This window comes from Ursus americanus, chromosome 1 (genome assembly GCF_024610735.1).
Source record: "Ursus americanus isolate L20-20 chromosome 1, mUrsAme1.1.p, whole genome shotgun sequence".
In the NCBI taxonomy this organism is placed as follows: Eukaryota; Metazoa; Chordata; class Mammalia; order Carnivora; family Ursidae; genus Ursus; species Ursus americanus.
This window is the reverse complement of record NC_142127.1, coordinates 73,972,606-73,996,280: the sequence shown is the minus strand read 5'-3', so window position 1 is coordinate 73,996,280 and position 23,675 is coordinate 73,972,606. Positions and strand designations below refer to the sequence as shown.

At 39.4% G+C, this 23,675-nt stretch overlaps 1 protein-coding gene across 5 annotated transcripts in view; it reads right to left on the bottom strand.

Annotated features, from left to right (window-relative positions):
- Positions 1 to 23,488, bottom strand: part of SGO2 (shugoshin 2) — a 65,925-nt gene extending 42,437 nt beyond the window's left edge. Inside the window, exon 1 of one of the 5 annotated variants that reach the window (XR_006781199.2) lies at positions 4,977 to 5,086. Coding sequence is in view for 1 of the 5 variants with exons in the window: in XM_045806428.2 (XP_045662384.1) it covers positions 4,977 to 5,004 (28 nt within the window). In the remaining 4 variants the exon portion in view is untranslated. Of the gene's footprint in view, positions 1 to 2,725; positions 2,847 to 2,867; positions 3,006 to 4,976; positions 5,099 to 23,297 lie in introns of those variants that run through there. The other 4 variants (XM_045806425.2, XM_045806428.2, XM_045806424.2 and 1 more) reach the window with 4 other exon arrangements.
- Positions 23,489 to 23,675: the final 187 nt, after the last annotated feature.

Below are 23,675 nucleotides of genomic sequence, written 5' to 3'. Positions count from 1 at the left end.
TTAAAGAATTCTCCATACTTGCTGTCTCCAATTCATCCCCTCCCATTCCTTCTTGATCTACTCTAATCAAGTTGTTGCTCTCACCACTAGCAGATGGAAATCGATCACTAAAGTCACTAAATCACAATGTTGCTAAATCAGATATAGTAGTCAAGATCCAGTTCTCAACTGATCTATGATTTTAATCATAGTATGTGACATCAGGTCATTCTCTCTGAAATACTTTTAGTGGGTTTCCAAAACACCACATTCTCCTGGATTTTTTCTGCCTCACTGACCACTAAGTCTCTTCTGCTGATTATTCTTTATCTCTTTATCTCTTACCATTGGAGTGCACCAGATCTCAATCCTTGGGTCTCATCTATTTTCTATGTACATATACTCCCATGAGGGTATCTTCTAGTGCTCTGGCTTTTAAATCTAATGCCAGTGACTTATCCCAAATCAATTCCAGACTTATTTATCCAACTGCCTCTAACTTGGATGTCTAATATGTACCTCAAACTTAACATGTCCTAAACTCACCCCACCCAAACCTGCTCCACTCTGTCCTCTCCATCTCATTTAACAGCAACTCCATCCTTCTACTTGCTCAGCTCAGAAACATCTTTCTGTTACATCCCACATCCACTCTACCATTAGTATGCTGGCCTGGCTTTTACAACATGTCCACATGGGCCACCGACCACTGTCACTCTGATCCAAGTTGCCATTCTCTCCCATGTACATTATTGCTATAACTACCTAAAAGTTGTCCCTGTTTCCACCTTCTTTGCTACTATCAATTCTCAACCTAGTAACCAAAATGATCCCTTTAAAACTTAAGTAAATTCATGTCACTCCTGTTAAAAACTCTCCAGTGGCTTTCCATCTCACTGGAGTAGAGTCATAATCCTTGCAATGGCCTATAAGGTACTACACAGTTTGGCACTTCTCCCCTTCCCCAATTCCTCATCCAGTACCTCTCTGACCTCTTCACCACTCTTCCTGTGCTCATTAAGCTCCAGCCACACTAGCTACCTTAGCATATGCCCACTGCAGAACCTTTATATTTTTTTTCCTTTGTATCAACTCTTCTCCAAGTAATCACAGGGTTTACTCACTGTCTTCAAGCCTTTATTCAGGTATCACTTTCTTAGCCTTTCCAGACCAAACTATTTAAAATTGCACACCTGACCCCATTTCACTTATTATATTTTTTGCCATTGATTTACCAGTGTCTAATATAAGATCACATAATTTCCTTATTTAATTGTTTGTTTTCTCCTACTAAAATGTGTTTCACGAGGGCATGGATTTTTGTCAAGTTTGTTTGCTGCTGGACCCTTAGCCAAGACTGCCTGGCACATAGTAGCTACTGGATAAACATTTGTTGAAGAAAACAACTGTGGACAAATGAAAGAAGTCTCAAATACTAAAAACTGACCAATATTGGAATGAGTCTCCTTTGCAAATGTTGAGTAGATGTTGGGAGATGTCAAGCAAATAACGAGAAGATGGTTTTAGAGGAATTTTCTGCAATGAGGAAGAAGTTTAACCAGGAACCTTACAACACTAAGGCTCAATGTTTCTTCTAAAAGTTTTGCCAAAAAGAAAAAAAAGTAAAATCAAAGATCACCACCTATTCCATAGACAGAACATAGGCACATAAAGAAATGCCAGACAAATGGTTGCATCTCACATCTCTGAAGGGATACTAACATAGAAATCTTGTCCATCTCCCAAAAAAATCCAGTCAGAAAGATCAAATCTCATTTTGCTAATTAGGGAACCACTGCTGAATTTGTCCTCCCCAGTAAGTTGGTTCTTACTTCCCTAACTTAATAAATGGCACTAGTAATCACCCAAATGCTCAAGCCAGAAATCAATCTTCCTTTTAACACTGCCCTGTCACCCTCCACATTAACCACCTCACAAAGTAACACTTTAGGAACCTAAGCCAGGCCACTGGAGTACCATTCACGGGTGACTTGCGATATAGAGAATGAAGTATCATAACAGCGGTTGGGATTGTTAGGAATCCCAGGTCCAACATTTCATAGCTATGTTATTTTAACATCTCTAAGTCTCAACTTTTAGACTTACAAAGTTCGAGAAAGTAGGGGCATCTCATTGTAGTGACTAACTGAACCAATGTATTTACAGTGCCTAGTACAAGACTTGGCACATAGTCAGCACTCACTAATAAGAGTTATTTATTATTTATTCTGTAGCTCTTGTCTGGCCATCATCCCAACTAACTCTAAATCAGAAACACTAAGTTCCAAAACCGGTTCTCCTGAATTGGATCCGTCATCTAGAAAAATCATCGTCCCTATTCCCTACCGAAATCCTACCTGCACATCAAGACCCAGTTTAAGTTCTAAGTTTTTCCCAGTCTTCCATACCCCTTCGTCCTCAGCCAGCCTTCCTTCTAAACGACACCTCCAAAGGAGAGGGCTCCTTCAAGAACGTGGGTAAGCAGTCTCTAACGTTCGTCCAGCAGATATTTATGAAGGGCTCACAATGAGGTAGAAAATGTTCTTAAAATTCAGGGAGTAGTGCACTCACAAAAACAGTAATCTCTTCTTTCAAAGAGGTGATCTAACTGGTCGCTCGCCCCCCCCCGCCCCCCCCCCCAGCCGGGCGCAAAATCGAAAGCACGAGAGGCAACCAGTTAAATCCAAACCACGGGTTCCCCCAAGGAGCCCCTCGGAGCTGGTACAAGGGCCGCAGTACGACATACCCGAGGGCGGAGGGTGGGCGGGACCTCGAGCCGCCCCGGGCTCGCTGGAGAGGTCTCTGGAGGGTAGCGCCGGGAGATTCGGCCGGGAAAGGCACGGATCTCCTCAGACAGCGGGCGGCCACTCCAAAAGCCCCTCACTTACCGCTCTTTCAGCGTGGGGGAGTCGACCACCCAGCTTCTGGAGCTCGACGCCGGAGGCTAGGGCTTGGGTTTAAACTCCGCAGCCGTTGGCGGTTGACACATCAGCCAATCAGATTCCGAGGAGGCCGCGCAAAGGAGCGCGGTTACCAGGAAGTGGGAGGTGGAAGGGGCGGGACCTCGAGCTGAGGGACAGAGTGGGCGTGGCCAGGCAAGCCTGGGGCCCTTCCGGGAAAGAAAAATTGGCTGCCCGGGCCTGGAGCGGGCGGCGTTGTACTGCTTTCTGATGCCTTGACCCAAAAGGTAATATTCCTTTAACAAAAATACCTTTATTAGATTTCTAAACGGCTGGACAGCCATCTTTGCAAGATCTTTATTTAGTTTTCACTTAAAAGCACACCCCATTTTTCTTTCAACTTGCTCAAGGAAGGGGCAATGAAATTTCTTTGAAAACCCTGGATCTCATTTAGGTCTTATACAAATGGTTTGGTTCAGTTAAATGTACAAGAACGATATTTTCCGTTATACACAACTACATTAAAAAATATATTATTCTCTTTATGTTCCAAGTCAGTTAGCTTAGGTTTCCTCTTACAAGTGACTTTCATAATCTATGGAAAAACTTGGAAAAACTATACTGAGAATAGAATTTCCTCTTTGTATGACATTAGACTGAAAAAACAAACTGAAAATAGCTTATTACATCTAGATTTTAATAATTGCTTATATAGTGATGCAGTCAACTTCATACTCATGTCAATGTTTTGCTCATTTGGGGACATTTGAGAATCACAAATTTCCATTTTACTTGAGAGAATCCAGAAAAATTATGTAGTGTATGATTCTGAGTTAGATTTTTTTAGTCTAATATATTTCAAAATCAGTGACCAAAGAGTTGGGCTACATGAATCTTGTGTAAGTAGAAGAGTATTTATTGATTGGCCAGCTGCTAAAATTACAGTTTATGGTTCAGTAAAAATCTTCCATAAAAGTGGTTTAGAATGTAATATACTGGCTATAGAAATTTCCAGTTTATCTAGGGATTAACTAGCACTATATCTTGTTTACCCAGCCTGACACATTAAATGCTCAATATATGTTATATGTTTTTTAAATGAACCATGTCATGGCTCTGCCATTTAGCGATTATTTAACCTTGGCCAAGTCGCATAATCTCTTTGAGCTTCTGTTTCTTCATTTGTAATATGGAGGTTAATAACAACATCCGATATATTTTTATGATGGTTCCAATCAGCAGACCATTTTGTTCAAATATACTAAGATTGCTTTCCTCTTGACTTATTTTGTAGCTACAACTTCAAAACCAAAACAAATAGAAAAGGGAGAGCAGTCAGAGGTAAAAGAAATGTTACAAACCTTTTAAAGACATAAATACCAACACCTCTTTTTTTAAAAAGTGACGATTATCTTATTCAGAGCAGTTGGGAGAATTTAATGAATCAAAGGGAGAGCAGTCAGAAGTAAAAGAAATGTTACAAACCTTTTCAAGACATAAATACCAACACGTCTTTTTAAAAAAGTGACGATTATCTTATTCAGAGCAGTTGGGAGAATTTAATGAATCAATGCTTTGCAAATTATAAAAAGCTCTTGAAAAAGGTAAATTATTTTCATACGCAACCATAAGCTTAAAAGGTATAATTAATTGAACTGAATTTAACCTGATCTGAGCTTGCTTTTAGGTCATTTGCCTCTTGGTAGAATGGATAGAGGCAGGAGCCCTGAACTAGGAGGGTGAAGGTACAGTTCATTTTATCTTGAACATGCATTAGCTGTGTGTTCTTTGTTTCAGGCTCCTTATCTGTAAGGTAAACCAGTTAAATTAAATAAGCTCTCAGTTCTGTTATGATAACTCTCCTGCACAAGGCACTGATTTTGCTCCTCTCCCTCCATTTTCCTTTATTCCTACATTCATTAGTTGCCTGATTTTCTCCCCCTAAGGGTATATTCCAGCCAATTAAAATTTGATTGTCCTGCCCCTCACCCCCACACTAGAAAATCATCTAAGAAAAATAGTCCCTGAACAGGAATCAAGTAGAAGACACACTGCAAATCAATAAACCAATAAACAAAATAGAAATAGTGTACTTACATTTTATTAAACCATCTGATCTGATCATCTGTATCAATCTGGCAGTTTGAATTACACCAAGAAAAACTAACCCAGGCTGGCAGAAGCAGAAAAGGGCATTGGGTGGGTTAAAGCACTTCTGGAGAGGATAGAGATGTGGGCTTGAAAACAGGAACAAGAGGGACTTGGCAACAAAGACCCAGCCACAGTCATGGTACCAGCACAGTCGTCAAGGATACTGCTGATCTTACACAGCCATCAGCGGCCCTGCCTGCCACCACCGCGACCTCCGCTGTTGCCACCTCTGGAACAAGTGGGCATGACGATGCTACAAATTGCCCATCCCTTCTACCTGGCACCACTAGCTCCGGCTGCTAGGCCTGAGTTGGGTGTGTCTGACTGGTCAAGCCCGGATCAGAGGCTACAAACTCTACCTGGAAAAGAGTCCTGAACATAAGTCTAGGTCTGGCTTTTTTAGTTTCTTAGAGGCCAACTCTGCCTCCCATCTAGTCTCAGGAAGGGCTTTTGAGCTGGGCGGCCAAAAGAATGACAAAGGTTCATTTCAGTATTTTATGCTACTATGTTACAATCTTTCTTTCCTTTCTTTCTTTCTTTCTTTCTTTCTTTCTTTCTTTCTTTCTTTCTTTCTTTCTTTCTTTCTTTCTTTCTTTCTTTCTTTCTTTCTTTCTTTCTTTCTTTCTTTCTTCTAAGATTTTGTTTGATTTGACAGACAGAGACAGTGAGAGAGGGAACACAAGCAGGGGGAGTGGGAGAGGGAGAAACAGCCCCCCCCATGCGGGGAGCCCGATGCGGAGGTCGATCCCATCATGACCTGAGCTGAAGGCAGGCGCTTAATGACAGAGCCACCAGGAGCCCCACAGTAATTATTTCTATTTCTTCACTGAAAAGACTTCCTGCTGTGCTGGGCTAGGGATAGGTAATAATCCTAACAGCAGCAGATAACATTTATCAAGGTTTTTCATGTCCTAGCCACTGTGTCAAGCCCTTTAGATGCCTTTTCAATTCTCACAATGATCCTATGTGGCAGGTACGATTGTTTCCTTTTTATAGTTGAGGAAACGGAGACACACAAAAAATTTTAAGTAACTTCTGCACAGTTTAGTATGCGGTACATACGGAATTTGAACGGAGGCAGTGGCAGAAGTGGCTGGTCATCTGCCACTTTAGTTTCAAGGCTTGGCATTCATCATGTAAACTTACCCATCTTACCTGCTTACCAGCCTCCTCTTTTTCTTCAATTAACTTATTTTTAAGTCCCTTTGGCACCTGGCATTATGCTAGAGGTGAAGATGGATGAGGCAAATCCTCTTTCCTTAAGGGATAAGGCAGACAAGCGAACAATCCATTCCCATACATTATGATAAGTAGAGATTTAAGATGATTCAACACTGTTTCTCTGGTTTTGGCAGGGGCAGGGAATATGTAACAGGGGCGCTAAGCATTCTTATCTCTGACCTAGGTGTATGTGTGTGTGGTGGGGAGGCTTCTCTGGGGGAGGGTAAAATAACCGGGGGTCTTGTCTAACGGTCTGTCTGGCTAGATGACCTTCAGTGGTTCTCACTGGGGCTCTTTCACTGCCGCTCCCCTAGTCTAGGGACTGGACTATCCTGAGAGACAGGGGTTGGGTCTACTTCCCAATCTCTATCCTGTGCCTCCACAGGTTTTTCCAAAAAGGTTCAAACATTTCTTTACTCAAGATTTCCTGTGATGAAATCCACACCATACAAACTGGAGGCTTGGGGAGGGCTTGAAAAGTCAGCCCGTCGTGCTCAGTAGCTTTACTAACAGACTAACAGTAACATACCCACCCAACAGTGCAGGGCCCTGAAGCCCACATGTCCAGGGTTCTCTCCACATGGACATTCCCCTGGCTGCTGGAGAGGGTCCCAAGAGACCTTCTCCACACCCTTCCTCAACACACCCATTCTTCCTCCTACTCCTCACTGCAAATGCAAAGGAATGGTGGTTGTGGATAGTAATGAATTCTGTTTGAAGTCCCCTTGGGATATCTAGGTAGAAATGTCCAGCAGGCACATAGATATAAAACATGGAACTCAAAAGAGATATCTGGATTTGGGAGTCAGCAGCGAAGGGTAATAGAAATCACAGCGGTTGATTAAGTTCCAGGGGGAGGGTGCATAGAAGCACAAAGAGGGTAGAAAACATCAACATGGAGAAAGATGAAAGGACAGCCAGGGAGGCAGTGAGGGGTAGGAGGAGACAAAAGCTTCCTGGAGGCCAAGGGAAGAACTCATTTCAGAGGGGCCAGGCAGCCTTGTCTTACCCCGCAGAAGACGGGAGCGAGAACAGCCCTGGGGGTGAACAGTCAGGAAGTCATTCATTTCCCAGCAGAGATGATGCAGCGCTGTGGGCAGACAATTCTTTATGGATAAAAAGAGAACTGACAAAAGCAGCAGGGGAATCCAGGGTGGAGGGAGGAGCTGGTGGACAGGGAGAGTGAATGACATGGGCAAGAGGTGGCGAGGGGTGGCGCAGATTTCTGTGGACCCAGAGGTTGGAACAAGGGCTAAGCCATGGGCTGAAGGGTCACCTCCTGCTCTGAGGCAGGAAGAAGAGGTGAAATACCAGATGTTGTAGACATAGATGAGTTTGCTTACAGAAGCGCTCTGCAAGCTTTCGAATTCATACCAGTGTAGGACTATGAACTATCATTTTATTTAAAACATTCGCTTCCTTTTGAAAAAGCCATCTCTACATTTAAAACATTTTGGTACTTCTCCTATAAGTAGTTTTTCTAACAGAATGAAAGGAAAGAATTAGTTTGTGCCTAAGACTCTCAGCTGTTATATCAACCACTACACAAAGGAAGGGCCTCTTAGGATACAGTTAGTCATAGAAAGAAAAATAAAACGCACGGGTTTCAAACTGACTAAAACACCACAGAATTTAAGAGGGAAAAGAGAAATACAATTGCAGATTCCTCCCAATGTAAAAATCTCGACAGTGAATATAAATAAGCCCAAACAAATATGTTCACCAAATCAAATTTTATTCAGCCAAGGTGGTACCAGTACGTAGCTAAATCCTTATCATAAGAGCTGGTTGTAGAAAACTTTGCTATGTTCACCCTTAAAGCAAACATGAAGTACTTCTCTCAGTAAGGGGATAACTAGTAATTTTTTAAACTCATAAAATATCATGTATCTTCTCCATCATCTTAATTTTATTAAGATAGATGACATAGGTGGTTTTCTTAAAATCATATTTGCCATTTTTTGTAAGTAATGAACTATATAGAGAGTGATAGAAATTATTTAGAAAAAAGGATAAACAGCTAACAGGTTTACTGTTATGAGGTTATACTGATGGAAAGTTGGTGCTGTCAAAGAATTTCAGAGACCAGTACATCTGACACGTCATTGTAGCAATACGAGGTGGTTCCCATTCATTGCCACAATAGTAGCAGAGGGGAGAGTGATTCCTGTTTAGTTGTAGATCCAGGGGCCAACAGAGGACAGTTCATGTGACCCAGGGGGTTGCGGGAGGCTGAAAAGAGAGATTGACTTTGTAATCCCTGGAACTTGTGAAAATTACTTTATAGGGCAAAACCATGGATATTACCTTATTTTGAAAAAGTCTTTTTTTTTTAATTTTATTTATTTATTTGACAGAGAGAGAGACAGCCAGCGAGAGAGGGAACACAAGCAGGGGGAGTGGGAGAGGAAGAAGCAGGCTCCCAGCGGAGCAGGGAGCCCGATGGAGGGCTCGATCCCAGGACTCGGGGATCATGCCCTGAACCGAAGGCAGATGCTTAACGACTGAGCCACCCAGGCGCCCCTGAAAAAGTCTTTGAAGATTTAATTATGCTAAGGATCTTAAGCTGAGGAAATTATCCTAGATTATCCAAGTGGGCTCTATAGGACATCACAAGTGTTCTTAAGAGAGAGGCAGAGAGAAATTTGATGCACAAGAGAAGGATGGAGCGGAGACAGATGCAGTCATACACGCAGGAACATCAACCGGTCACCAGGAGCTGGAAGAGGCAAGGATCAGATTCCCCCAAGAGCCTTCAGGGGAGTGCAGCCATGCTGATACCTTGATTTCAGGTTTCCAGCCACCAGAATTTTCAGAGCATACTGTGGTTCTAAGCCACCCACTTTGTGGGAATCTGTTGCAGTAGCCTCAGAAAAACCAGTACAGGGGCTGTAAAGGACCTTTAGGGGTTTTCCAGATGAGAGCTGCATTGTATGGAAAGGGGCCTTTTATATTAAGAGAAAGGCAGGACAAAGGCAATAAAACATCAAAAAATGAGTTAATTTTCTAGTGAATAGTTCAGTTCAGATGTAAATATTAAGGGCCCGGGTAGAAGGAGGGAGAAATTTCAGAATTGCTAACCCGTAACTGTGAAAACTTGACTCACTAGGGTTGAATATTTGTTTACTGTTATTGTTTTAATCTTTTGCTTAAGGCAATGTGGTCAAATATTGTGATCTAAAGTTACTCGGATTCATTAATTTTCTCCCGTCTATTCAGGGTGACGGACTACATTATTCATTTGAATTATGGTTAAGTTTACTTATGTCCATTTGTATATGGTTTTAGTTTGTTCCCTATCTTTATATGCATGTATGTTTATACTCATTTATGAATTTTGGTATGTGGAACATTAACTAGTTCCAGAAGTCAGCACTTTATGAATATATGTATTCAGAAGTAGCACTCTTCCTTTCTTCTATTCCTTTCTCACTCCTACTTCCTTACTGCCTGCAGTAGTTTCCTACAGCTGCTGTAACGAATCACCACACATTTAACAGTTTAAAACAACAGAAATCTGCCTTCTGGTGGCTCTGGAGGCCAGAAGTCTGAGACAAAATCTTCTGGGGCTAAAATGAGTATGTCAGCAAGGGCGTGCTCCCTCTGGAAGCTCATGGGGAAAATCTGTTCCCTTGCCTTTTCCAGCGTCCAGAGCAGCATTCTTCACATTCTTCGATCCCGGGTACCTTCCCCCTTTTTCAAAACCAGTACCACCACATCATGTGAGTCTGTTTTCCATGTTTCCATCACACAGCCTTCTCTCCCGCTTATAGTCAAATCTCCCTCTGCAGGCCTCTTACAAGGATACTTGTGATTACGTTTTAGGACCCACCCTGAAAATCCCAGATAATCTCTCCATCTCAAGATATTTATTTATTTTTTTAAAAGATTTTATTTATTTATTTATTTGACAGAGAGAGAGAGAGAACGCAAGCAGGGGGAGCAGCAGGCAGAGGGAGAGGGAGAAGCAGGCTCCCCGCAAAGCAGGGAGCCAGATGCAGCACTCGATCCCAGGACCCTGGGATCATGACCTGAGATGAAGGCAGACACTTCACCGACTGAGCCACCCAGGCGCCCCAAGATATTTAATTTAATGACATCTACAAAGAGTTTTTCCATATGAAGTAACATTCACAGGTTCTTGGGATTAGCACCTGGGTAACTGTGGTGGCCATTATTAAGCCAACTCCAGGTAACTAATCTTGATAGTTTTTTTTGTTGTGATTTGTATGCTTCTATTTGTACAACTGATTAGATATGTGTAGGTTTTCTCATTCCCCATTCTTTCTTATGCAAAAAGTGACATACTGTAAAAATTCTTGCATTTTTGTCTTTTTTCACTTAACAAAATACCCTGTAAATCACTCTATATTAGTTCATAGAAAATGACCTCATGCTTTTCCATACCTTCATAGTACTCCATTATATGGATGTACCATAGTTTATCCATACACTCTCCTGTGTATGAGAATTTAGTTTTTTCTGATATTTTGCAGTTACAATACTACAATCACTAACTTTGTGTATAGAACATTCATATTAGGGTAGATCGAATATGCATTTCATGTATGAGTGAGTTTGAATGTATTTTCATATTTTTGAGAAATAAGTGAAAAAGGTGTGTGTGTGTAAATTCTCTCACAGGAATTTCTCTTTGTTTTTTGTTCAAAAAATGTTTAAGCATAGTCAAATTTATCAATTTTATTTTTTACTATGTCTGAATTTTGAGTCATAGTTAGAAAGTCTTTTCTTACATCCAGGTTATAGAGAAAATCATACATGGTTTCTTCTAGTACTTATATGATTTCATCCTTGACATTTATATCCCTGGTCCTGTTGGAATTTATTCTCCATTACAGTGAGACGCTCGGTTTTAATTTTATCTTTCTCCAAATAGCAAACCAGCAAACCTTTCTCCCACTGGTTAAAACATCTGCCTTTTATATTTGTTAAAATATTTGTTAAAATGGCCACCTTTTCCCAAATAATTTGAGATACTATGGTTATCACATACTAAATTGCCATATGTATTTGGATCTATTTCTGTAAATTTCTATTTTATTCCACTTGTCTATTTGTCAGTTTATGCACCAGCACCATGAATGATAAAAGCCAGACTTACAGTACATTTTATTTTATTTTATTTTATTTTTTTAAAGATTTTTTAATTTTATTATTTGACAGAGATAGAGACAGCCAGCGAGAGAGGGAACACAAGCAGGGGAAGTGGGAGAGGAAGAAGCAGGCTCACAGCGGAGGAGCCTGATGTGGGGCTCGATCCCATAACGCGGGGATCACGCCCTGAGCCGAAGGCAGGCGCTTAACCGCTGTGCCACCCAGGCGCCCCTTACAGTACATTTTAATGAGTGGTAGGGCCAGTCTCTTCTCATAAACTTTTCTTTTTCAGCATTCTCCTGGCTAGTTTTGCATGTTTATTTTCCAAGTGAATTTTAATATCAACTTGTCTAGCTCCATAAAAATCTTGTCAGTATTTCTGTTGGTACTTATCAAATTTATAAATTAACTTAGAGAAAACCAGTATCTTTATAACATTGTGGAATGTCTTTCCATTTGTCCAAGTCCATTTTTCTATCTTTCAGGGGTACTTTAAAGTTTTTCTTTTTTAAGGTTTGCACATTTCCTGATAACTTCGGTCTGAAATATTTTATCTTCTTTGTTACTATTATATTCTCTGTTTTCAGGGTGTATAGTAAATATATCTCTAAGATCTACCTTATTGATTTTGCTTTTTACATATCTATTTTCCTTTCTTATTTTTTATTTACTTCATCTATATTGAAAGTAGTATATTTAAGTTTCCTACTATTAGTGTTTTTCTACAATGTTTCTTTGCATGTCCTGAGATTTTTGCATTATACATGTGTTGCTGAGTTGTTTCGTGAATAGAAATCATAACTGTTATATATCATTGTGAATTGTAACATTAAAACATGTCCTTCTTTGTCTCATTTAATGCATTTTGACTTAAAATTCTACTTTGATATCAGGATCACAACATCTGCTTTCTTGTTGTTTCCACTTACCTACTAAACTTTTGTCCATTCCTTTGGTTTTAGACTTTCTGAATCATTTTGATTTAGACATGTTTCTTACTTTCAGCTGCTTTCTTTGTGAACCAAATTGAAAAATATTTTTCATTTAATAAATTAAACCTGTTCATATTGATTGATATGACATATGCCTAGTCCTACTGTCATTTTGTTAAAATTATTTTATATAAAGAATAATATTAACATTGGTATAATTGTTGAGTTTCTTTCTGTGTATGATGCATTTTCTTTGCTCTTTTAATTTTTAAAATTTCTTTTTGTACTTAGAAAACTTTGTAGTGTTATTCTAGTGATTATCTTTTGATTTATACCTTTTATAAAGCCCTTCATTCTTTCAGTTCTTTCTTGTTTAATCTCTTCTTACCTGATATGCCAATTTTAATATTATCCATTAACCCCCTTTATTGCCTATATCACAATCAATGAACCAATCATTGAACTTATTCTTTCTTTTTTCTCTCTGGTGTCTCCCATTTTACTTACATTATTTCTACTTTGTTTGAACCTATAACACATTATTCTTTGAGTTTTATTCTCATCTTTGTGTAATTTTAATCTGTAATTAAATATAGTAAATGATCACTGTCAGTCTTTTTTCTTTTCTTTCAGAGGTAGAATTTAGAGATTCGTTGGTTGTATATATAACACCCAGTGCTCATTACATCAAGTGTCCTCCTTAACGCCCATCACCCAATTATCTCTTCCGCCCACCTGCCTCCCGTCCAGCAACCCTGTTTGTTTCTTTTTTTTTTTTACATGAATGACACTATTTAATTATATAATAAATGCCTAAAAAAACAGTAGAATGAAATACAATAAAATATGGAGTGGGCACAATAAAAAAAATTAACAATGATAGTGTTTGATGTCAATGAATTCTACAACTTTCCACGATGTTTATGCATTTCTTCAGTAATGAAAAAGATCTTAATTGAAAACAAAATTAAATGAGCTCACATTCTCATAAACTGCACACAAGCTGAAATGAATTAACAAGGATAAGTAAAGTCTAGAATTTAAAACCCACTGTAGTTTGTCCAAAAAGTTAATACCTGACAATAGATCACTAAGGGCAAAACACTATCCTCATGACCTCAGTAAGTCATTTGTACCTACGTAAAATTTTTTCTTTTATAACATTTGTCAGGGAACTAGGGAGAACAAAGTGAATTTACTACTTTTTTCTTAGTGTTTACCAAAGTAAACACAATCTTTGAGATTCTTTTGGTCAATAGTCTATCCTTAGCTCACTTTTTTTTTTTATGTAAAGTTCCATGATTCATTACTTGCGTGTAACACCCAGTGCACCATGCAATACGTGCCATCCTTAATACCCATCACCAGCCTCAGTTTGTTTCTTAGAGTTTAGCATCTCTTATGGTTTTCCTCACTTTCAATTTTCACTTTATTTTATTCTTTCTTCCTTTCCCCTATGTTCATCTGTTTTGTTTCTTAAATTCCACATAGGAGTGAAATCATATAGTATTTGTCTTCCTCTGACTGACTTATTTCAGTCATTAGCATAATACCCTCCAGTTCCATCCATGTTGTTGCAAATGGCAAGATTTCATTGTTTTTGATGGCTGAGTAATATTCTATTGTGTGTGTGTGTGTGTGTGTGTGTACACATACATATATGCGCTCCATCTTGTTTATCCATTCATCTGTTGACATCAGTCGTTTTGATCAAGTTTTGCCACTTTGTTGAATGTAAAACATCTTTTCACAGATTCTTCAAGAAGGGCTCATGTACACAAAATTTCATGAATTTTTCCTGTTTAAAGTTCATTTCTTCTTGTTTTGATACTTGAAAAATAAGTTGACTGAATATTCTTGACTCACACTTCTTTTTCTTGAGGTTTTAAAAAGTGCTATTCTGTTGTTGCCTTTCCTGGGTGTTGTTTTTGAGCTGCCTGGTGCCAGTTTAATGCTCTCATTCTTGTAATTTCTTGATCTTATTTTGCTGAAGGCTTGGGTATTTTTATCTTTGAAGCCCAGTAGTTTCATTCGTCTATTTCTTGAAATTGATAATTCTGATTTAATTTTCCCATGTAACTGATGGGTCCTTTTGGTATATAGGTTTCTATCTTCTTTTATAGTTCATTCCAGGGTCATTTTGTTTGCTTTCTTCAGGGAATACCATTATTTGTATGTTGCTTCTTCATCTTTCATTTCTTTTGGACCCTAAGTACTTTTAATTTTGTATCTTGTTTTCATTATTTTGGTTATTTTCCTGACTTTTTTCAATGCCCCTTATTACATTTTCATTGGACTTTATTTTCTCCAAAAGCTTTGCAATTTATATTTCATTTCTGTGATAATTTTGGTCTTTTCTTCTTGAATTCAATCTTTTTATTTCTTCCTTTATACCCATTTCTATTTTTTATTTATTGAATTTTGGGTTCAAAGTGGTTTTTCACATCCCTAAAAGCTTCTTTGTGGATATTTAATTCACTTTGGAGTTTGTGTTGCCGTTTTCTTCTGCTTTGGGGTTGTTTTTACTTATGTTATTTAATTTATTCACTTATTTATTTTAAAGATTTTATTTATTTATTTGTCGGAGAAAGAGAGTGCACAAGGTGGGAGAGAGGCAAGCAGAGGGAGAAGCAGGCTCCCCACTGAGCAAGGAGCCCGATGTAGGACTCGATCCCAGGACCCTGGGATCATGACCTGAGCTGAAGGCAGACACTTAACCGACTAAGCCACCGAGGCTTCCCTATTTTTTTTTTTTTTTAAGGGGTACTTTTTATCAGAGCTGAAGTGGTCTTCTTTTCTGTTTTCTTCTTATAATAGCTTTGTTTATATTTACTCTGTTTTCACCTATTCATTTTGTAAGATTTTAAGTTCAAGGGTGCCTTGTTCTGAAGTGAAATACAGTTTCTTAATGAATGGGGTGTGTGTGTGCGCGTGTGTGTGTGTGTGTGTGTGAGATATGGACTAACGATTGCATATTTTCACAGCTTTATCTTTTTCCTTACTTGACCTTAAACTTTCCTTTTACTTCTTTTTCTCTTCACCAAACTCCAATGGATGTGTCTCCATTCCATTCTTACTTTTTGTACCTCTAGAAGCAATGGTTTCCACACACTATGACCTTGAATCATGTGCATTTAAAAAAAATTTTTAATATATAGTAAGTATTCTGATCTACCAGAATTCTTTACCACTATTTTAGCACAAGAGTAGACTTCTCTTTTCACGGTTATTTTAGACCAATTATAGGCCCATCAACAGCTCTCCTTTTTTCCCATGTATTCTTTCCAGACTGCCCTTTTTCTCTGTGCAAGTTTGTGGTAGGACCAAGGGACACAGTTTGCTGAGGTTTGGTTTATTTTTCTATATATGGATAATTTGAATTATGGGTGTTCTCTTTTAGTTTTACATATGGCATGAGGTTTGTGTAGTTTTGGGTTTTTTTTTATTGTTCTGTATTATGTTTTTTGGAGAAGGAATTGTAGAATTCAGATTTACACAGCTATGGCTGCTAGTATCTTGGTTACACAAAAATTCCACACTAGAATTATTTTGATGGAAGTGCACACTTATACCAGGCATTTTAAAAAGAGAAACACTGCAATCCATCCAGATTAAGTAAATAAAGGAGCAATCAGCCCTCCTCATTCCCCTTTCTATACCTTATCCTGGGTTGGAGGGAGAGAATTGTTTATGGTTTAAGAACTTCCTCTCTATTCAATCTATCATACAATGGGGGAACAGCCAGAGGGTGGGGTCCCCCCAATGCTGTTGAGCTAAATATCTGAGCTTTGGCTTGAACCTTGCTCTAAAAGACCATTAGGACTGTTCTCATCCTGGCTTAGATCCTTGTTTACCTTAATCACCCTGCAGTCTCAACCCCTCTAGCTGTCCACTGCCAAACAGGTTCCCACTCCTAGACAGCTACTATGTTCACTAATCTGAACCCATCCCTGACTCTTCTCATTCCTCTTAAACATTTCCATTGAGCCTCTTAGCATTTCCTTTTTAAATGTTCCCATCATTTCTCTCATCTTTTTTCTTTTTTAAAGATTTTATCCATTTGAGAGAGTGTGTGCAAGAGAGAACATGAGTGGTGGGTGAGAGGAGAGGCAGAGGGAAAGGGAGAAGCAGACTCCCTGCTGAACAGGGAGCCTGACATGGGGCTTAATCCCAGGACCTTGGTATCACTGACACTTAGGCAGACACTTCACTAACTGAACCACCCAGGTGCCCCTTTTATTCCTTTTTTTTTTTTTTCATTGAAACTTGTCTGTGCCTAGAGGGCCTGCTTCCTCTGCAGCCCTCTCAAGTATGACTGCTTTTCCTTCCACTCTCTGCATACATCAGGGTCAGGAGGTGGGGTTGGTGTCTTCTTTTCTCCCATTACTGTTGACAAACAGTTTTTTCCTCCTTCCTTTCTCTAAGTTCTAGCTAATCTGACCTGTGTGACATCTGGATATAGTATCTCTCCTTATATCCTCAATGTTATTTTCTAAGGTTCTTCTAATCATCCACTGTTGATGACATTAGCTTCTGTTTCATCTTCTTTCTTTCCACTCTTGTTGATTTTACTACTTATGGGGATAACTTATCTAAAATAATCATTCCTAAACTCCTTACCTCCGTTATCTTTTCTTCCCCCCATTTCAGCCTAGAACCTTGGCATTACACTCTTGCAATGATAATACCTCTGAAATCTTGAAATCGAGTATACTTTCTGACAAGACAAGGGTGTCCACTCTCACAACTTTTACTCAACACACAAGGCGAAGTCCTAGCTGCAGCAATCAGACATCCAAAAGGCATCCAAATTGGTAAGGAAGAAGTAAAACCATCACTATTCACAGATGACATGATACTATATATATATATACATATATATATATGTACATACATATATGTATATATGTGTGTATATATATGTATATATATGTATATACATATATGTATATATGTGTGTATATATATGTATATATGTATATATGTATATACATATATGTATATATGTATATATATGTGTGTATATATATATATATGTATATACATATATATATATATATAAACCCTAAAGATTTCACCAAAGAATTATTAGAACTAATAAATGAGGTCAGTAAAGTCACAGGATACAAAATTAATATCTGTTGTGTTTCTCTACACTAATAATGAAGTGGTAGAAAGAGAAATTAAGAAAACAATACCATTTATAATTGCATCAACAAGAACAAAATACCAAAAAATAAATTTAACCAAGGAGGTAAAAGACCTATATTCTGAAAACTATAAGACATTGAAGAAATAAATTAAAGACGACACAAATAAATAGAAACATATGCCATGTTCATGGATTCAAAGAAGTAAAATTGTTAGAGTGTCCATACTGCCCAAAGCAACCTACAGATGCAATGCAAGCTCTATCAGAATAGCAATAGCATTTTTCACAGAACTAGAACAAATAATCCTAAAATTTATGATGGAACCACAAAGGGCCTTGAATAGCCAAAGCTATTTCTCAACCTTCTTGAGAAAGAAGAACAAAGCTGGAAGTATCACAATTCCAGATTTCAAGATATACTACAGCATGGTACTGGGACAAAAATAGACATATAGATCAACAGGAAGAATAGAGAGCCTAAAAATAAACCATACCTATATGGTCAATTAATCTATGACAAAGGAGACAAGAATACACAATGGGGGGAAAGACAGCCTCTTCAACAAATGGTATTGGGAATAGTGGACAGCAACATGCAAAAGAATGAAACTGAACCACTTTTTTACACCATATACAAAAATAAACTCAAAGTGGATTAAAAACCTAAATGCAAGATCTGAAGCCATAAAACTCCGAAAAGAAAACAGGCAGTAATCTCTTGAACATCTGCCTTAAAAATATGTTTATGGATGTGTCTCCTCAGGCAAGAGAAACAAAGGTAAAAATAAACTACTGGGACTATACCAAAGACAAAGCTTTTGTGCACAAAAGGAACCATTAACAAAACAAAAAGGCAACCTAGAAGATATTTGCAAATGATATATCTGATAAGGGGTTGATATATAAAGAACTTATACTACTCAACACCAAAAAACAAAACAAAACAAAAAACCAATCCAATTAAAAAACGGACAAAGGAAAAATAGACATTTTTCCAAAGAAGACATATAGATGGCCAATAGATACATGAAAAGATGGTCAACATCTTTGTATTTGTGTGTGTGTATGTGTGTGTGTATACATATACACACACATACAGATATGTACCCACATACACATATACACAATAAAACATTACTCAGCCATAAAAATGAATGAAATCTTGACAGTTGTGACAACATGGATGGATCTAGAAGTTATTATGGTAGGTGAAACAAGTCAGAGAAAGAAAAATACCATCTGATTTCACTTACATGTGGAATCTAAAAAATAAACAAAAACAAATGAACAAACAAACACTCTTAAACACAGAGAACAAACTGGTGGTTGCCAGAGGGAAAGTGGGTGGAGGGACGGGCAAAATAGAGGAAGGGCATTAAGAAGTACAAACTTACACTATAAGATAAATAAGTCATGGAGATGAAAAGTATAGCATAGGAAATACAGTCAATAATATTGTAATAACATTGTGTGGTGACAGATGGTGACTACACTTATCTTGGTGAGCACCGAGTAATGTATAGAATTGTCTAATCTGTACGTTGTACAGCTGAATTGTAACACTGTACCTCAATTATACTTTAATAAAATAAAATAAAGTTTAAAAAGTACAATATTCTCGGGGCATCTGGGTGGCTCAGTCAATTAGACGTTTTGACTCTTGATTTCAGCTCAGGCCATGACCTCAGGGTCATGAGATCGAGCCCTGTGTCAAGCTCTGCCCTGGGTGTGGAGCCCTGCTTAAGATTCCCTTTGTCCCTCCATGCTCTTTTTCTCTCTCCCTTTCACACACACACACACACACACACACACACACACACACACACACACACACAAAGTAAGATATTCTCAAACCACTGCCTCCAAACCTTCCAGCTCACTTACTCTAATACTCTTATTTAAATAATTTACTTACTCTAATACTCCTATTTAAATAATTTCTCAACTTCACTGAGATCTCCAATCCATTAACCTCACTACTTTTTTCACTATCCATCACCACCTCTATATAGTTACTTCTCTCTTTCCCAGCTTAGAGTCCCTGGTTCATCAGGGGAATCAATCACTTATAAACGTCCTCATCTCTCTTGCCCCTCTCTCCTTGTATTATATTTCAACTCTAGCTGAGTCCCATTATCAGCTCCTGCAATGAAGCTGTTGAATGTTCCTGGATAAAAGTCATATAACCGGGATGACTGACTTGTCATTCATGTTATAATGATTATAATCTTCAAATAGGCTCTCATTCCTTCTTGGCAATCCTAGAATGTTTCTATAGAAAGTTTGATTTTTCAGTTTCTCAAGATAAATAGTTTGTATTTTATCCTCCTTCTTCAACCTTGTTCATACCTCCTCTTCTGTACTCTCAGCCTCTGACCTTCCTTTAGATTTAATAGAGAAAGTAGAAGCCATTCAATCAGAATTTCCTCATTTACTCATTGTGAAATTTACCAATTTATCAGAACTTAACCTATCTTCTCTGTTTTATCTCTTGTCCAACAGAAATTCCTCCACTTGTGGAATATTACTCAGCCATAAAAAAGAATGAAATCTTACCATTTGCAATGACATGGATGGAGCTAGAGAGGATTATGCTAAGGGAAATAAGTCAGTCAGAGAAAGATAAATACCACACGATTTCACTCATGTGTGGAATTTAAGAAACAAAACAAATGATCAGAGAGAAAGAGAGAGAAGGAGAGAGAGAGAGAGACAAACCAATAAACCAATAAACTCTTAACTACAGAGAACTGATGGTCACCAGAGGGGAGGTGGGTGGGGGATGTGTGAAATAAATAATGGGGATTACGGAGGGCACTTGTGATGAACACCAGATATTGTATGGAAGTGTTGAATCACTATATTGTACCCCTGAAACTAATAGACTTTGTATGTTAACTAACTGGAATTAAAATAAAAACTTAAAAAAGGAAATTCCTCCACTTGTGCTCTGGATCCAGTACCCTTTTGCCTTCTCAAGTATCTTATTCCTTCAGTGGTCCCCACTCTCTCTCCTGTATCACCAGTCCCTACCTTTCCACTGAATCATTCCCATCAGCATAACCTGTTCCAGTAACTCTCATCCCAGAGCTTCTTTCCCCAATCCTGTATCCCACCTTAACTACAGCCCCACTTCTCTCTTGTTCTCTTTACCATAAGTCTTCTCTATAGCTTTATAACTAGTTTCCCATCTCACATTCACCCTTCAGCCCAGTTTTATCTGGACTTGCATCTTCATCACAGTATTGAAACTGCTTTTGTCAAGGTCACCAAGAATGCCCATATCATTCAATCTAATGGACTCTTGATCTCTGAGTAGCATTTGACAGAAATGACATTTCCTCTCTGTAGCTCCATACTCTTCTCCCCTCTGCCTTTTCCTTTGAAGCCTGAACTCTAAGTATTGGAGACAGTGCTCCATGCTACTTCTTATTTACCTGTTCTTTGCACAGGTGATTTTATCCAGTCCCATGGCTTTAAATACTGATGCCTTCTAAACTCACACCTTTAGCACAGAACTTCACTCCTGAGTTCCAGATTCATTCAATGGCTATTCAATCTCTAGTTGGATGTCTATTAAACATCTCAATAGCTATAGTCCTAGATACAACTTCTGATCTCTTCCATAAGTCACCATTGCAGTAAATGGCACCATCATCCAGTTTTCAAGCCAACAATTTAGAAGTGATCCTGCAATTTCCCTTTCCCTTATTTCCCATATGCGGCAGCCATGCAAACACACCTCTCAGATCTCTGATCACAGGAAGCATTACTGGCTGATGTCCCCAGTTGCTGTGCTCTGAAATCTATCACCATCATCCAGGCTGCCCTTCCCGTGGATGGCTCCCAGCCAGAGACTGCATGAGGCAGGGTCACAAGGCAGGCCCATTCCTGGGAGACATAGGACTCCTCCGATCCGGGACATTGGGTTGAGGACTCCCCATTGGCTTTCTTGAAAGCGTCTTAGAATTGCATCATATCTACATTTTTCCTACCCATTTTTTTCCTGTCCTCCATGAGAGTTGAATCATCATCCAGGCTAAAGTTTTTCCCAATCCCCTTCAGAGCCCTCCCTGATTTTCCTTCACAGGTCTTTTGCATGTTTAATCTAAACTTACGGTCTGTTTCTCAAAGAACCTGAACTAACACACCACAGCTGAACTGTCAGCAATTTCATATTATTTCTGTTTCCTAAATATAACTCTTGCAGCCATCCACTTCTCTCTATTGCCATCATCACTGAGAAGAAGCTGTGCCATTTCTCCCCTGGATTACTGCAACGGCTGCCTACTCTTCAATCCATTCTCAACACAGTAGCCAGAGTGATTTTTTTTTTATATATAGTAAATCAATCATGCCACTTCCCAGCTTAAAACCTTTGGATGGTTTTCCATTATGCCTAGGGTAAAATTTAAACTCCCACGACCACCACAAGATACTTTAAAACCTGGCTCCTGCCTATCTTTTTAGCTTCATCTCATCACTTTCCTCCTTAGCCTAACACTCACCAAGCTCCAGCCATAGGAGTGTCCTTTCTCTTCCTACAAATTGTCAAATCCTTTCCTGCCTCAGGGCCTTTCCACTTGCTCTCTCTTCTCCATAAATTACTCTTCCCCCATCTCGTCAGAGGGTTGGCTCATTTTCATCCTTAGCACTCACCTTAAATGTCCCCTCATCAGCGGGGCCTCCTCCACTCCAGCCACCATCTCCATCCAACATTACCCTATTTCCTCTCAAGTAGTTACCACTATCTGTAACCACTTGGCTTAGTGTCTGTTTCTCTCACTTGAACAGGAGTAAGCAAATTATAACCCATAGGCAGCCAATTATTTTTGTATGGCCCATGACCTAAGAATTGTTTTTACATATTTAAGTGTTTGAAAAAAAATTTTTAAGAATATTTCACAACACATGAAAATTATGTGAAATTCAAATTCCAGTGTCCATAAATAGAGTCGGGACACAACCACTCTCATTTAGGTATTATCTGTGGCTGCTTTACCACCATAACCGCAAAGTCGAGTAGCTGCACATGGCCCACAAAGCCTAAAACATTTACAGGAAAAGTTTTCTTTTCTAAACATTTATTTGTTAAGTTACCTCTACCCCAACATGGGCTCGAGCTCACAACCCCAAGATGAAGAGTCGCATACTCTAGTGACAGAGCCCTTCAGGCACACCCAGAAAAGGTTTTCTGACCACTGCATTAGAATGTGAGTGCCACGGGTTAGGGGCATTGCTTGTCTTGTTCAGCCCTTCACTCCTACTGCCTGGTCCACAGCTAATGCTCAATTTATAGCATGAATCAATCTTCCTACTCTCCAGGGACTACTACTATCTGGGGGTGGGGTGGGTGTAGGTCTCATTGGCTTCTTCCGCCCTAAGACCCAGGCAGAGGAACTGGGAACCAATTATTATTGGCACTGGAGAAGTACCTTGAAAACATGACCGAGTTTTATTCCTCTTGAAATACCTAGCAAAGTCTTTAGCACAAGGTAGGGTGCTGCTAGAAGCTGGAAAGAACTCTTTCGGGGTTGTTGTTGAGATAAAATTAAATAGTCATGGAAAGGGCTCAGCATAATGTCAGATGTACAGAAGTGTTCGCTAAGTGTTCGCTTCTGCCTCAATTTTCCTTGCTGTGATGGGCATAAAAATATGGGATAGTACAACAGACTAAATTAAACAAGAATGTTCTGCGTGAAATATCTTTGTAAACTACAAACACTATCCGAATGGACTTATCAAAGCGCATGCCCAATGTTATTAAATCTTGGCATTGAGCAGCCCAGTTTGGAGACAAGGACCCTCACCCGGGAGTGAGAAGACATAACTCTTCCTAACTCTTACCACGTAACTAACACGAACAATCGCAACTTCGGTGTTGTTTCTCTTCTTCATGTGTAAAAGCAGCCTCTGCGCGGACACGACATTCCTCTGGGGTCCAGCCGGCGTCTCTCTGCCAGGTCTTGCCTTTTCCTGCGGGTTTGCAGCCCTCCCACTCTCGCCCTCAGGGCCCGCTGGCTGCGGCGGCCTGAGGGGCGGGACCAGTCCGGGGGCGGGGCGGGGCGCGCCTGGGGCGGGGCCTTCCTCTTTCCGTCTGTAGTCGCCGCGGGGCCGCGCCGCACGGGGGCGCCGCTGGGGCCGCGCTGTTCCACGAGTTGCCGAGCAGCCGAGGAGGCCCTCACTTCCGCGTCGGGCCCTGCGGCGTCCGGCGGCCGCGCCGAA